Raw genomic sequence first — 12,985 nt, 5'->3', positions numbered from 1 at the left:
TCTTGCTAGCAGGCTTCAAATATGTGAGCTTGTGGCATGTAAACATTGATCACTATCTAAAGATGAAAATCCACAAAACCACCAGGGATTAAAAGGAATATTACCAAGGGCAGTCTCCATTAAGTTAACTTTTATCATTCAGATCACCAGATGGGTAACGCTAACATTATTAACGTGATGAAACAATCCAAAGAGGGGTTTTCAGGCAAAATGGCTCATAATGTCTGTGGCACAACCTTTTAACACTGGAACGAGCATCTGGATGTGTAAAACTTACAATGGAGAAAGAACAGAACAAGCAATGAAAATGGCAGAAAACATTCGGAAATAGTTTCAAAAATCCAAATCAAATAAATCCCTCCTGTGGGAAGCATTAAGATTGGAAAGCCTTGATACCACACATCTCCACTTCAGGATATGTATTGGCTTTCTATTTTTTCTACAAGGGGCCAAACCTGGTTCAATTATACTCTCTAAATTTACTTTCAAACCTCCAGCAGGACCAGGCTCAGGGAGGGGCAGCCATCTGCCTCAACTCCTTGGTACTGACTGGAAAGAGAAGAAAGCAGAGAGACACAGGACAAAAGAGTCACTATGGGAGCAAGAACCAGAGTATAATAACTGCTAATGATTTAGCAAGGATAAAGTTTGCCAACTGCAACCTTCAAGAAAAAGAAAGTTTTAAACCTAGTGTCAAGAGTAGAGAGAGTGACAGTCTCTCAAATTCAAACTGGGAGGTTATTTATTAGAGATGGCTGAATGCTTGATCTCCAGTTCTCCACTATTCAAAACCACAACATGCAGTCTGAGAGTAAAGTGCTCTGTTAGTATAATGGGCTGATATAAGGTCTTTAAGATATGGCAGAGCCTGATTATTCAATACCTTATTGAATAATAACCAATGAAGAGAAGCCAATTTTAGAGAAAAGTCTCCTTTTGCAATCTCATTTTGCTCTCTTGCTGAAATATTCTGGATCAGCTGAAGGCTGTTCTGAGACTTTAGCAATATTAAGCAAATGAATGAACGCAGTCCTACATATTTGCTTAATGTGAACACTGAAGGACAAATCCTGTTAAAAATGACTCCAAGTTGATATTACCCAGTAAGTAACTATCTGCTTAGACACCATGTTTCTCACACTTTTAGAACTGAGTGCCATAACCTCAGTTTTGTCTAAATTTAGAAGTAGGAACTTTGAGGTCATCCAGGTCTTGATGTCTTGAAGACATGCCTATATTTTAAGAACATAATTTGTATCATCTACATTCATTAATAAATCAAACTGGGTATTATCTGCATAGCAATGCAAATGATTTCAGTGCTTCCTAATAATATTGTAAATAAGCACCAAAACAGCACTAATGAAGGTTAGGAAAGGGTAATCATCTTCTTAGGGCTCTAAAAATGGACTTATCTCTGTGCTTATATAAATTGCAATTGCATAAATTGTATAAATGCACAATTCTTGAAGACTTGTCATCCTGAGGAATCCTTAACATGAAGCTGTCTGTTCTGTATCACTAAAAGTTGTAAAATGTTGTATCACTAAAATATCATTCTCAGTCAGTTGTTATTTATTATGTGTTTACAGCGCCCTCTGTGGCTGCTCCAAGTAATCCGCTCAGTCAAGCAAAGCAAGTGAGAAAGAAGAAGGGAAACATATCGGCACACAGTTTATGGTGTCCTGTTGGAAGAAATACTGTCCACATCTTCTGTTTATGGTTGTATCGCCGGTATGTACTTAAAGTATAAGTTGCAACTTTGTTTTTTGTACAATATGTTGCCCGCTAATGCAGTATTTGGCTGTAAAGCTAGTCCTTTTGTTAAGCTAGTTACCTGTGATTTTGGAGTTCGTCTGGGATAGCATCAGTAGTAGTTTAAAAAGTTTACATAATTAGACATATGCTATGTAGTAGCAGGGTGGTATATAAATGCATATTATGCTGCACATATGTATGTCATGACTGTATTTTTTGTCTTGCTTTTAGTTTTATATCACAATGTCACCAGGAGACCGAGGCCCTGTACAGGCTCTTGGTAAATGCATTGAGGAAATTAATGACTGGTTGTGCCACAATTTTCTCCAGCTAAACAAAAACAAAACTGAGGTAATAGTCTTTGGCGCCAAAGAAAAACAATTACAGGTCACCAGAGAACTTCAATCTATACACCTAAAAACCACAAACCAGGCGAGAAATTTGGGTGTAGTGATGGATGCAGACCTAAACTTAGAAAAACACATTAAGACAATAACAAAATCAGCTTACTGTCACCTCAAGAATATTTCAAGGATCAAAGATCTGATGTCTCAACAGGACCTGGAAACACTAGTCCATGCATTCATCTTTAGTAGGCTTGATTACTGTAACAGCATCTTTACAGGTCTACCTAAAAAATCAGTCAGACAACTACAGCTCATTCAGAACTCTGCTGCTCGAGTCCTCACTAAGACCAAAAAAGTGGACCACATCAGTCCAGCTCTGAGGTCTTTACACTGGCTGCCTGTCCGTCAGAGGATAGACTTTAAAGTTCTGATGCTGGTCTATAAAGCTCTGAATGGTTTAGGACCAAAATACATCAATGACCTCCTGACCCAGTATGAACCTTCCAGATCCCTCAGGTCATCTTTTATCAGTTCCCAGAGTCAGAACCAGACACAGAGAAGCTGCATTCAGCTTTTATGCTCCTTATATCTGGAACAAACTCCCAGAAAGCCTCAGATCAGCTGAAACACTCAGTTTATTTAAATCCAGGATGAAGACTCACCTATTCTCAGCTGCATTTGAATAAAGTACCAAATCCACACTTTTAAGCTTAAATTTCAAAACTTACATTTAACTACTGATTTTATCTACTGTTCTGATTTTATCTGTTTTGATTCTATATACTGTTTTGTTTGTTGTTAGTTAGTTTGTTTGCTTGTTCTAATCAATTTTAAATCATGCTTTTTATTTGTCTTTGTTTCTAATGTCTCTGTAAAGCACTTTGAATCACCTTGTTGTTGAATTGTGCTATACAAATAAATTTGCCTTGCCTTGCCTTGCCTTTACCCTTTTGAATGTCAGTAAACCTGTTGACAACGCTCATTGGTCTTCAGAGTGGTGATATAAGAAAGGTGTTAATGCCCCTGCATCAGACATGCACCCATAACGGCACACTGTCCTTGTTTTAACAATAGCACAAACCTAACTTTACCATAAACTCAACCAAATCCAAACTTTTAACCTTACTCTTATCTTTAAATCTTAAATTTGAATGATTTCTGTCATGGGCTCATGTTCCCAAACAGATTAAGTTCCCAGCAATCTTAAGAAGACATGCACTTGGAGACAAAAACACACAAACACCACCACCTACACATGTCAGAAAGTGTTTTATTGCTCTGAGCACAGTGACAGTATTATATTAGAAGCAACAAAAAGCTGCTGGCGTGCGTCTGTATGTATAAACTTACCAACAGCCAAATTAGCAATGAAGAAGTTGGTGACAGTGCGGAGCGTCTTGAAGCGATAGATGACATAGATGACAAGAGAATTACCCAGAACTCCCAGCACAATAATGGTGCTGTAGGCCAGGATCAACACCACCTGTAAAACAAAACAAACAAACAGCTGTAAACATGTCTCAGAGGTAAATTGTTGCAGCAGAATAAACTAATTTAGAAAAAACAGAGGTGATGTGAAGTGGAACTTCTGTATCCCTCAACTGAAGAATGAATCGAGATTATATGATACTCTTCTTTTAGATAGTTTTATGTTTTATTTCCTACTTTTACCAAATTTATTTAATTATAATATGTTTTGTTTACACAGAGAGCAAAACAGTGTGTTATAATATAAAAAACAAACTGAAACATAAGACACATTTGGAGCGTCTGAACCTACAGTCACTTGTCAACTGGCTGTATTGCAGACTGATGTAAGGGTAAATGGGAATAATGGGAAAAATTGCAATCACTTTAGGCTACGTCCACACGTACACGGGTATTTTTGAAAACTGAGATTTTCTGTTTTCATTTTTTTTAAAAATCCCGTCCACACGTAAAAGCCAAAAACGAAGGAAAACGCTGCTAAGAACATTCAGTTCAACCAGGAAGGAGCATAGCAGCAAATAGGACCATCGTTTGTACCGCGACAACCTGCCTCCACTCAAAAACTGTGCTGTCAATGATTCCTGGAAAGACACGCGATACTTGAGGACCACTAGAAGCTCTAAAATGTCTCCTAAAAGGACAAGGAGGAAATGCAGTTGCTGCTAGGCCTTCTTTACCAGCACGTTGGTGTTGTGGGCCCAGGTGAGATTGACAGAGATCCTCCAGCAGCCACTAGGCCCAGGATCCTCCAGCAGCCACCAGGCCCAGGACCCTCCTGCTGCCACCAGGCCCAAGATCCTCCAGCAGCCACTAGGCCCAGGATCCTCCAGCAGCCACCAGGCCCAGGACCCTCCTGCTGCCACCAGGCCCAAGATCCTCCAACAGCCACTAGGCCCAGGATCCTCCAACAACCACTAGGCCCAGGCTCTTCCAGCAGCCAGTAGTCCCAGGATCCTGCAGCAGCCACTAGGCCCAGGCTCTTCCAGCAGCCACCAGGCCCAGGATCCTCCAGAAGCCACTGGGCCCAGGCTCCTCTAGCAAGGCACCAACAAGTAAATCGACAGTGACTTCAACGGGCCATCACAAGGTAATACCAATCTCACCATTTTCAGAATGCCGCCTAAAAAAGCAAACCCAGGAGTTGAAGAGGAGTTGGAGGAGATTAAGAAATCACTTAATTTCATGTCTGATGAACTGAGCAAAGTGGCTAAACAACAAGGTATGCTACATGACCTAATGGATGAAATAAAACAACTAAAAAACATGATAAAGGAGAAGGACAAGAAAATAGACGACTTGGAACGGCGAATCGAGGACCTTGAACAATACACAAGAATGGATGATTTAGTCATAAGTGGACTGGAGACGCAACACCGAACAGCAGAGTAACAGCTGGCGGAGGTAAAGACGGTGAAGATGCCCCGGTAGAGGAGCTGCAAATACTTGAAAAGCAAGTGATAAAATTCCTTCAAACGAAGAATGTAAGTATTCAGAGCCATCATATCGCAGCATGCCACACACTCCCCAGAAAAGACAGTAAAACAAAGCCAGCAATTATTTTTCGGTTTGTGAGTCGCAAAACAAAGATTGAGTTACTGAAACAGGGAAAGAAGCTGAAACGGACCGGTGTGTATTTAAATGCACATTTAACGAAAAAGACTGCTGAAATTTCAAGACAGGCATGCAGCCTGAAAAAACAAAATAAGATATAAGCGACATGGACGAGGAACTGCAAAGTAATGATAAGACTAAATGGCAATCCCAAAGAAGCGAAAGTTGTGATGATAAGAGAACTCAAAGACTTAGAGCAATATACATAATCAGGAATGGAAAGTGTTTCTGGCCTTACGGCTCAAAAAACAATAGAAAAAACAACAACAAAAACAAAAAACACATAAATGTCAAGTTTGGACACAGATTATAGGTTTCCATTCAGAGATATTGAAGAGGAAGACTTTGATTATAAAAAGGACTGTCAAGGAGGTTATTTTGTGACACACGCTGAGAAAAAAACTTCAAAACGTTTCAACTATGCAGAGCACAACATGCATGACCCTGAAAGTAACATTGACCCAGATAACCACTTCTACAATAACACCAATAATACTTGTGAGTACTATACAGACGACCAATTCAATAGGAATATTAAAATGGCAAATGCATTGTTGGTCATACATTTCAATAGTAGAAGCCTGTATAAAATATTTTCTAAAATTACAGAATGTTTAAGTAAGTTAAAAAATTTTAATATAATTGCAATATCAGAAACATGGCTCGATAATGAGAAAGTTAGTGAAATGGGACTGGGAGGATATGAATTATTTACAATGAACAGAGTGAATAAAAAAGGAGGCGGTGTTGCTTTATATGTAGATAAAGTTTTGAAATGTAGTCTGATTGAATGTATGTCAAGCACCATAGATGACGTATTGGAATGTGTTACTATTGAAATCCATGTTGAAAAAGCTAACAATATAATTATAAGTTGCATCTATAGGACACCAGGATCATGCCTCGAGACATTCAATGAAAAACTTGCTGCCATGTTTAGCAACCTAAATGATAAAGTGCAAATAATTTGTGGTGATTTTAATATAGATTTGCTAAACCCAAATGGACATCAGAAAACAACAGATTTCATTAATACAATGTAGAGTAATTCCCCTTTCCCTGTAATTATAAAACCAAGTAGAATAGCAATTGATACAGCTACATTGATAGATAATATATTCACAAGTAAAATTGACTATGAAATAGTAGGTGGACTTCTTATAACTGATATAAGCGATCATCTTCCTGTTTTTGCAATTTTTCAAAATTATTTTGGGATTAAAACTACAAACAAAACAATCAAACATTTGATATGATATGACATAGAACAACAAGAGCCATTGCTGCCCTCCAGGTGGACTTAAAAGAACGCAATTGGAATGAGGTTTTTGCAAATGAAGATTAAATAGTGCATATGATGCATTCCTATCAACTGTAGTTTCACTATATGAAAAACATTGTCCTTTAATGAAAATCACTAGAAAGCATCACAGATCAAATAAGCCATGGATCACAAAGGGGATAGAAGATGCATGTAAAAAAAAAAAATAATAATCTATATAGGAGATTCATAAAACAGAGGACAAAAGATGCTGAAATGAAGTGCAAGTTATATAAAAATAGATTAGTAAATATTATAAGAACAAGTAAGAAAGAATATTACCAAAAATTATTGGAGCAAAGTAAAATGGTAAATGGCCTGCATTTGTATAGCGCTTTTCTAGTCCATAGGACCCCAAAGCGCTTTACACTACATTCAGTCATTCACCCATTGGCGATAGCAAGCTACATTGTAGCCACAGCTGCCCTGGGGCGCACTGACAGAGGCGAGGCTGCCGAACACAGGCGCCACCGGGCCCTCTGACCACCACCACCAGTAGGCAAACACGGGGTTAGTATCTTGCCCAAGGACATTTGGCATGCAGCCAGGATGCAGCCTGGGATCGAACCACTGACCTTCTGATTAGTGGCTGACCTGCTCTGCCACCTGAGCTACAGCCAGGTGGCTGTAGCTCAGGTGGTAGAAGTAACACACAAAGTAGAAGTAACACACAAGAAACATGAAGGATATTAAATAGTATAATCAAAAAGGGCTCAAAAAATAAGAATTATCCAGACTATTTCAAAAAAGATAAAGATATTGTGCTTGATAAAACTAAAGACATTGCAAATGAATTTAATGATTTCTTTGTAAATGTTGGCTTTAATTTAGCAAAAGAAATTTCAGAGTCAAGAAATAATAACGACCTAAATAAACATATTACTCAGAATAGAATAGAATAGAATAGAATAGAATAGAATAGAATAGAATTCAACTTTATTGTCATTGCACATGCACAGGTACAGGGCAACGAAATGCAGTTTGCATCCATCCAGAAGTGCTTTAGTGATATAGATATATTACAATATATATTAGCAATAATATAGATATGTGAGTATATTACAGAAATGGGTCTATTATGGTATGTTATAATGTACACGGTATGAAGTATGTTGTGAATATTCTATAACTATAAGTATGTACAGGCTGTAGTGAGTACAAGCTATGTACAGGATATGAACAGGATATAAATATGAAAAACTATACAGAATATGAAATAAATAACTTTACAGAATCTGGGATATACAGCTATACAGAAATGGGAACTATGCAAGTTGTAAACAGTTGTAGGATTAAAGATTATCGAATGTACAGAATGATTATTTACACAGAGCTATACAGTAGTGCAGTTAAGATAAGTGAGGGTGTAGATAGTTTCTACAGAGGCTATATAAAGTGCTAGTGGTTGTGAGTGGTGGTTCAGTCCATGTGTCCTCCATGTTTATTGGTGCTGTAACTCATAGAGAAATAATTAACATTGTGAAGACATTTAAAAATAAAAAGTCCACTGACTGTTTTGGTATTGACATGATGTTAGTTAAAAGTATTATAGAATATATAGTGCAACCTTTCGCATACATTTGTAATCTGTCCTTTCGAACTGGTGTGTTTCCCTCACAAGTGAAAATAGCAAAAGTTATTCCAATCCATAAAAATGGAGAGAGATGTCAGTTTACCAATTACAGGCCAATATCACTACTCCCACAGTTCTCAAAAATTTTAGGAAAGTTATTTGTTAATAGACTTGATAAATATATTGAGAAGCATAATCTAAGTGATAACCAATATGGCTTTAGAGCGAAAAGGTCCACTTCGATGGCAGTGATGGAACTTGTAGAAGGGATATCTAATGCAATAGATAATAAGGAATATACTGTTGGTGTTTTTATAGACTTAAAGAAGGCGTTTGATACAATTGATCATTTTATATTAATGAATAAACTAAGAAAAAAGAATGGTTAGGTTGTATGGCGGTGGTCAGCAAAGAGGTACAACAGTGAGTGTCTGCAGCCATCGGTAAAACATGTTGGAGGCCTGAGGTAGATGGAATTATGAACACAGAAAAGTACTGTCAGAAAAAAAGAAAAATCTTTAATTTTGCACTATAGTGTGAACACAAATCCCCCAACTCGAGGATCACCACAACTTGACCTAATAGACCTACACTTTAGTTCACAGATTCACTTTGGCTAAGGTTTATTTCTGGGATTTCACACAACCCAGGGTTCAAATCATGAATACATAATGGTGTTGGATTTACATCATTATGAATGAAATCTGCTCTATTTGGAAGCAGCATGTCCCCCTCCCCTTTCAGCGGGTTACTTGCACTGCTGTAACTGGAGGCTTGTCGTCTCGTCTCTCTATGTACTGGACTGTATGTATCAGAGATAACAATAAAGTTTACTTTGACTTCAGCAGCGAGCAGGCGCACCGAGGGCTCTCACGCTCACTTTTCGCGTATAGAATTTCAAAAAAACATCGGTGCAAATTATAATCATGGTGTTTTCGTGTTTGTTGTTTTGTTTTTAGTTGGTTTTATTTTGCGAGTTGGGTATTAGATGCCGCTCCAGCCAGCCAGTGAATCCCCCGCCGCCCCGCCCTCTCCTCCCTGTACCACAAGCAGCAGGCGCACCTCGCAAACGGAAGGCACCCTTACTCCCAACAAATGGGCGACAGAAAACCGATCGGTGCCTATGCCATTCCCAATATGCGCTGGCTGATGTCAGGGCAGCATGAGTACGAGCAATTTTTTTTTTTTTTTTTTTTTTTTGCCGATGCCCGTGATGCCCCCACCAAGATGCCGCCTTGGGCAACCGCCCGTGTCACCCGTATCAAAAATCGCTACTGGTTGATGAAGTACTATAGTCATCTGGACGACCAACTGCTCCAAGCTGGTCAAGAAGGCTCACCAGCGCCTCTTCTTCTTGAGGACTCTGAGGAAGAACCACCTGTCCTCAGACATCCTGGTGAACTTCTATCGCTGCACCATTAAGAGCATACTGACAAACATACTGTAGCGGGTCAGGGCTGTTCGGGGTTCTGTTTGTACAGTTATGTTTTGTGTATGTTGCCATGGTGACGGGTGACGCCCTCTCGTTGCAACGGTGTGTCCTTCCGGGGTCAGAGGGCGCCCTGTGTGTTGTTGTTGTTGTTGTTGCCGCGCTGAGCAGCTAGCTAGCGGCAGTGTGTGTTTCTCCAAATGTTAATAAACGGCTGTGCTCCCTGGCTAGCTCATGGGAAGCAAGACCGAACGATACCTCCGTCTCCTCCATCTCTGAGCTCGCCACAATACTGTATAACAGTCTGGTACAGGAACTGCTCTGCCTCGGACCGGAAGGCGTTGTAGAGGGTCGTGAAAACTGCCCAATGCATCGCCGGAGCACCACTTCCTGCCATAAATGACATCTACAGGAAGCGGTGTCTGAAAAGGGCTGGGAAAATCATCAAAGACCCCAGTCACCCATCACATGGACTCTTCACCCTCCTGCCCTCTGGGAGGCGCTACAGGAGCCTCCGGACTAAGACCACCAGGTACCGGAACAGCTTCTTCCCTACAGCTGTCCAACATTAAACTCATGGACTGAACATACACACATCCACAACCACCTACACACACATAATGGACAAGACCCTCATACACACAATAAAAACATGGCTGAACCACCACTCACAACCACTAGCACTTTATATAGCCTCTATAGAAATTATCCACATATTTCACTTAACTGCGCTACTGTATAATTCTGTAAAAACTAACATTCTGTACAATACGATAATTTTAATTCTACAACTGTTTATGACTTGCATAGTTCATATTTCTGTATAGTTTTCATATATATATATATATATATATATATATATATATATATATATATAGCTAAAGGTGTACTCTCAGTGGCAAGGGAACAATAATAATAAGAGAACAGCACCACCAAGGCTGGAGACGGAGCAATACTGAAGGAGCATATGGGAGAAGGACGCAACCCATAACGGCAATGCTCAGTGGCTAGTGGATCTGAGGGCAGACCATAGCGACCTCCCTGAACAGGGTCCAGTAACCATCACAGTGGCAGATATCCAAGAAAGGGTCTCCAGTATGAAGAGTTGGACAGCACCAGAGCCCGACATGGTTCACGCCTACTGGCTGAAGAAGCTGACTGCACTCCACGAGCGTCTGGCAGCACAAATGAACCAGCTGCTAGTTAACGAGAGACACCCGGAATGGCTAACTGAAGGCCGGACGGTCCTGATCCCCAAGGACCCCAAGAAGGGACCGGTCCCCTCCAACTACCGACCAATAACCTGCCTCAGTACTACATGGAAGCTCCTGTCAGGCATCATATTGGCTAAGATGAACAGGCACATGGGTCAATACATGAGCGGGACACAGAAAGGAATTGGCAAGAATACCAGAGGTGCAAAACACCAGCTACTGGTAGACAGAACAATCAGCCGAGACTGCAAGACCAGACTGACCAACCTGTGCACTGCCTGGATTGATTACAAGAAGGCCTATGACTCAATGCCCCACAGCTGGATACTGGAATGCCTAGAATTGTACAAGATCAATGGGACCCTAAGAGCCTTCATCAGGAACTCAATGGGGATGTGGCGTACAACACTAGAGGCCAACTCCAAGCCCATAGCACAAGTCACCATCAAGTGCGGGATCTACCAAGGAGATGCTCTGTCCCCACTGCTGTTCTGCATAGGCCTGAACCCCCTCAGTGAGATCATTAACAAGACTGGCTACGGATACCGACTACGGAACGGAGCAGTTGTCAGCCACCTCCTGTACATGGATGACATCAAGCTGTATGCCAAGAGTGAACGAGACATCGATTCACTGATCCACACTACCAGGCTATACAGCAATGACATTGGAATGTCGTTCGGACTGGAGAAGTGTAGTCGGATGGTAACAAAGAGAGGGAAGGTAGTCAGAACTGAGGGGATTGAACTACCAGAAGGCAACATTGCAGACATAGAGGACAGTTACAAGTACTTGGGGATCCCACAGGCGAATGGGAACCATGAAGAGGCCGCTAGAAAAGCTGCAACCACCAAGTACCTGCAGAGGGTCAGGCAAGTCCTGAGGAGTCAGCTGAATGGTAAGAACAAGATCCGGGCCATCAACACGTACGCCCTGCCCGTGATCAGGTACCCTGCTGGGGTAATAGGCTGGCCAAAGGAGGAGATAGAAGCCACTGACATAAAGACAAGAAAGCTCCTTACCATGCATGGAGGGTTTCACCCCAAATCCAGCACCCTGAGGCTGTACGCTAAGCGGAAGGAAGGGGGCCGGGGACTGGTGAGTGTCAGCACCACAGTCCAGGATGAGACAACGAACATCCAAGAATACATTAGGAAGATGGCCCCAACTGACCGAGTGCTCAGTGAATACCTCAGGCAGCAGAAACCCAAGAAAGAGGAGGGAGACGAGGAACCATCATGGAAGGACAGGCCCCTGCACGGTATGTAACACCGGCAGATAGAGGAGGTGGCTGATATCCAGAAATCCTACCAGTGGCTGGACAAAGCTGGACTGAAAGACAGCACAGAGGCACTAATCATGGCAGCACAAGAACAAGCTCTGAGCACAAGATCCATAGAGGCTGGGGTCTATCACACCAGGCAAGACCCCAGGTGCAGGCTGTGTAAAGATGCCCCAGAGACAATCCAGCACATAACAGCAGGGTGCAAGATGCTAGCAGGCAAGGCATACATGGAACGCCATAACCAAGTGGCCGGCATAGTGTACAGGAACATCTGTGCCGAGTATAACCTGGAAGTCCCGAGGTCAAAATGGGAGATGCCCCCAAGGGTGGTGGAGAATGACCGAGCTAAGATCCTGTGGGACTTCCAGATACAGACGGACAAAATGGTGGTGGCTAACCAACCGGACATAGTGGTGGTAGACAAACAGAAGAAGATGGCCGTAGTGATCGATGTAGCGGTTCCGAATGACAGCAATATCAGGAAGAAGGAACACGAGAAGCTGGAGAAATACCAAGGGCTCAGAGAAGAGCTCGAGAGGATGTGGAGGGTGAAGGTAACGGTGGTCCCCGTGGTAATCGGAGCACTAGGTGCGGTGACTCCCAAGCTAGGCGAGTGGCTCCAGCAGATCCCAGGAACAACATCGGAGATCTCTGTCCAGAAGAGCGCAGTCCTGGGAACAGCTAAGATACTGCGCAGGACCCTCAAGCTCCCAGGCCTCTGGTAGAGGACCCGAGCTTGAAGGATAAACCGCCCGCAGGGGCGTGCTGGGTGTTTTATATATATATACACACACAGACCCATTTCTGTAATATATCTATATAATTGCTAATATATATTTTGTAATATCATGGCTAAAGCCATGGATGGATGCAAACTGCATTTCATTGCCTGTACTTGTGACATGTGCACTGACAATAAAGTTGAATTCTATTCTATTCTATAGCTTTATGTATAGCAA

General features: G+C 41.5%; 1 protein-coding gene across 1 annotated transcript in view; it reads right to left on the bottom strand.

Annotated features, from left to right (window-relative positions):
* Window positions 1-508: 508 nt before the first annotated feature.
* The window catches only part of LOC146673645 (neuropeptide Y receptor type 2-like), a 52,604-nt gene continuing 40,127 nt past the window's right edge, over window positions 509-12,985 (bottom strand). Inside the window, exons 3-4 of the mRNA XM_085384489.1 lie at window positions 3,456-3,588; window positions 509-549 (exon numbers count right to left, since the gene is read on the bottom strand). Of these exons, the coding sequence (XP_085240615.1) occupies window positions 509-549; window positions 3,456-3,588 (174 nt within the window). The remainder of the gene's footprint in view (window positions 550-3,455; window positions 3,589-12,985) is intronic.

Source organism: Rhamphochromis longiceps, linkage group LG3 (genome assembly GCF_057381845.1).
Source record: "Rhamphochromis longiceps isolate RC_006_pf linkage group LG3, R_longiceps_female_GT1.1, whole genome shotgun sequence".
Lineage (NCBI taxonomy): Eukaryota > Metazoa > Chordata > Actinopteri > Cichliformes > Cichlidae > Rhamphochromis > Rhamphochromis longiceps.
Note: the sequence above shows the minus strand (reverse complement) of the source record. Positions and strands in the feature narration are given on the sequence as shown.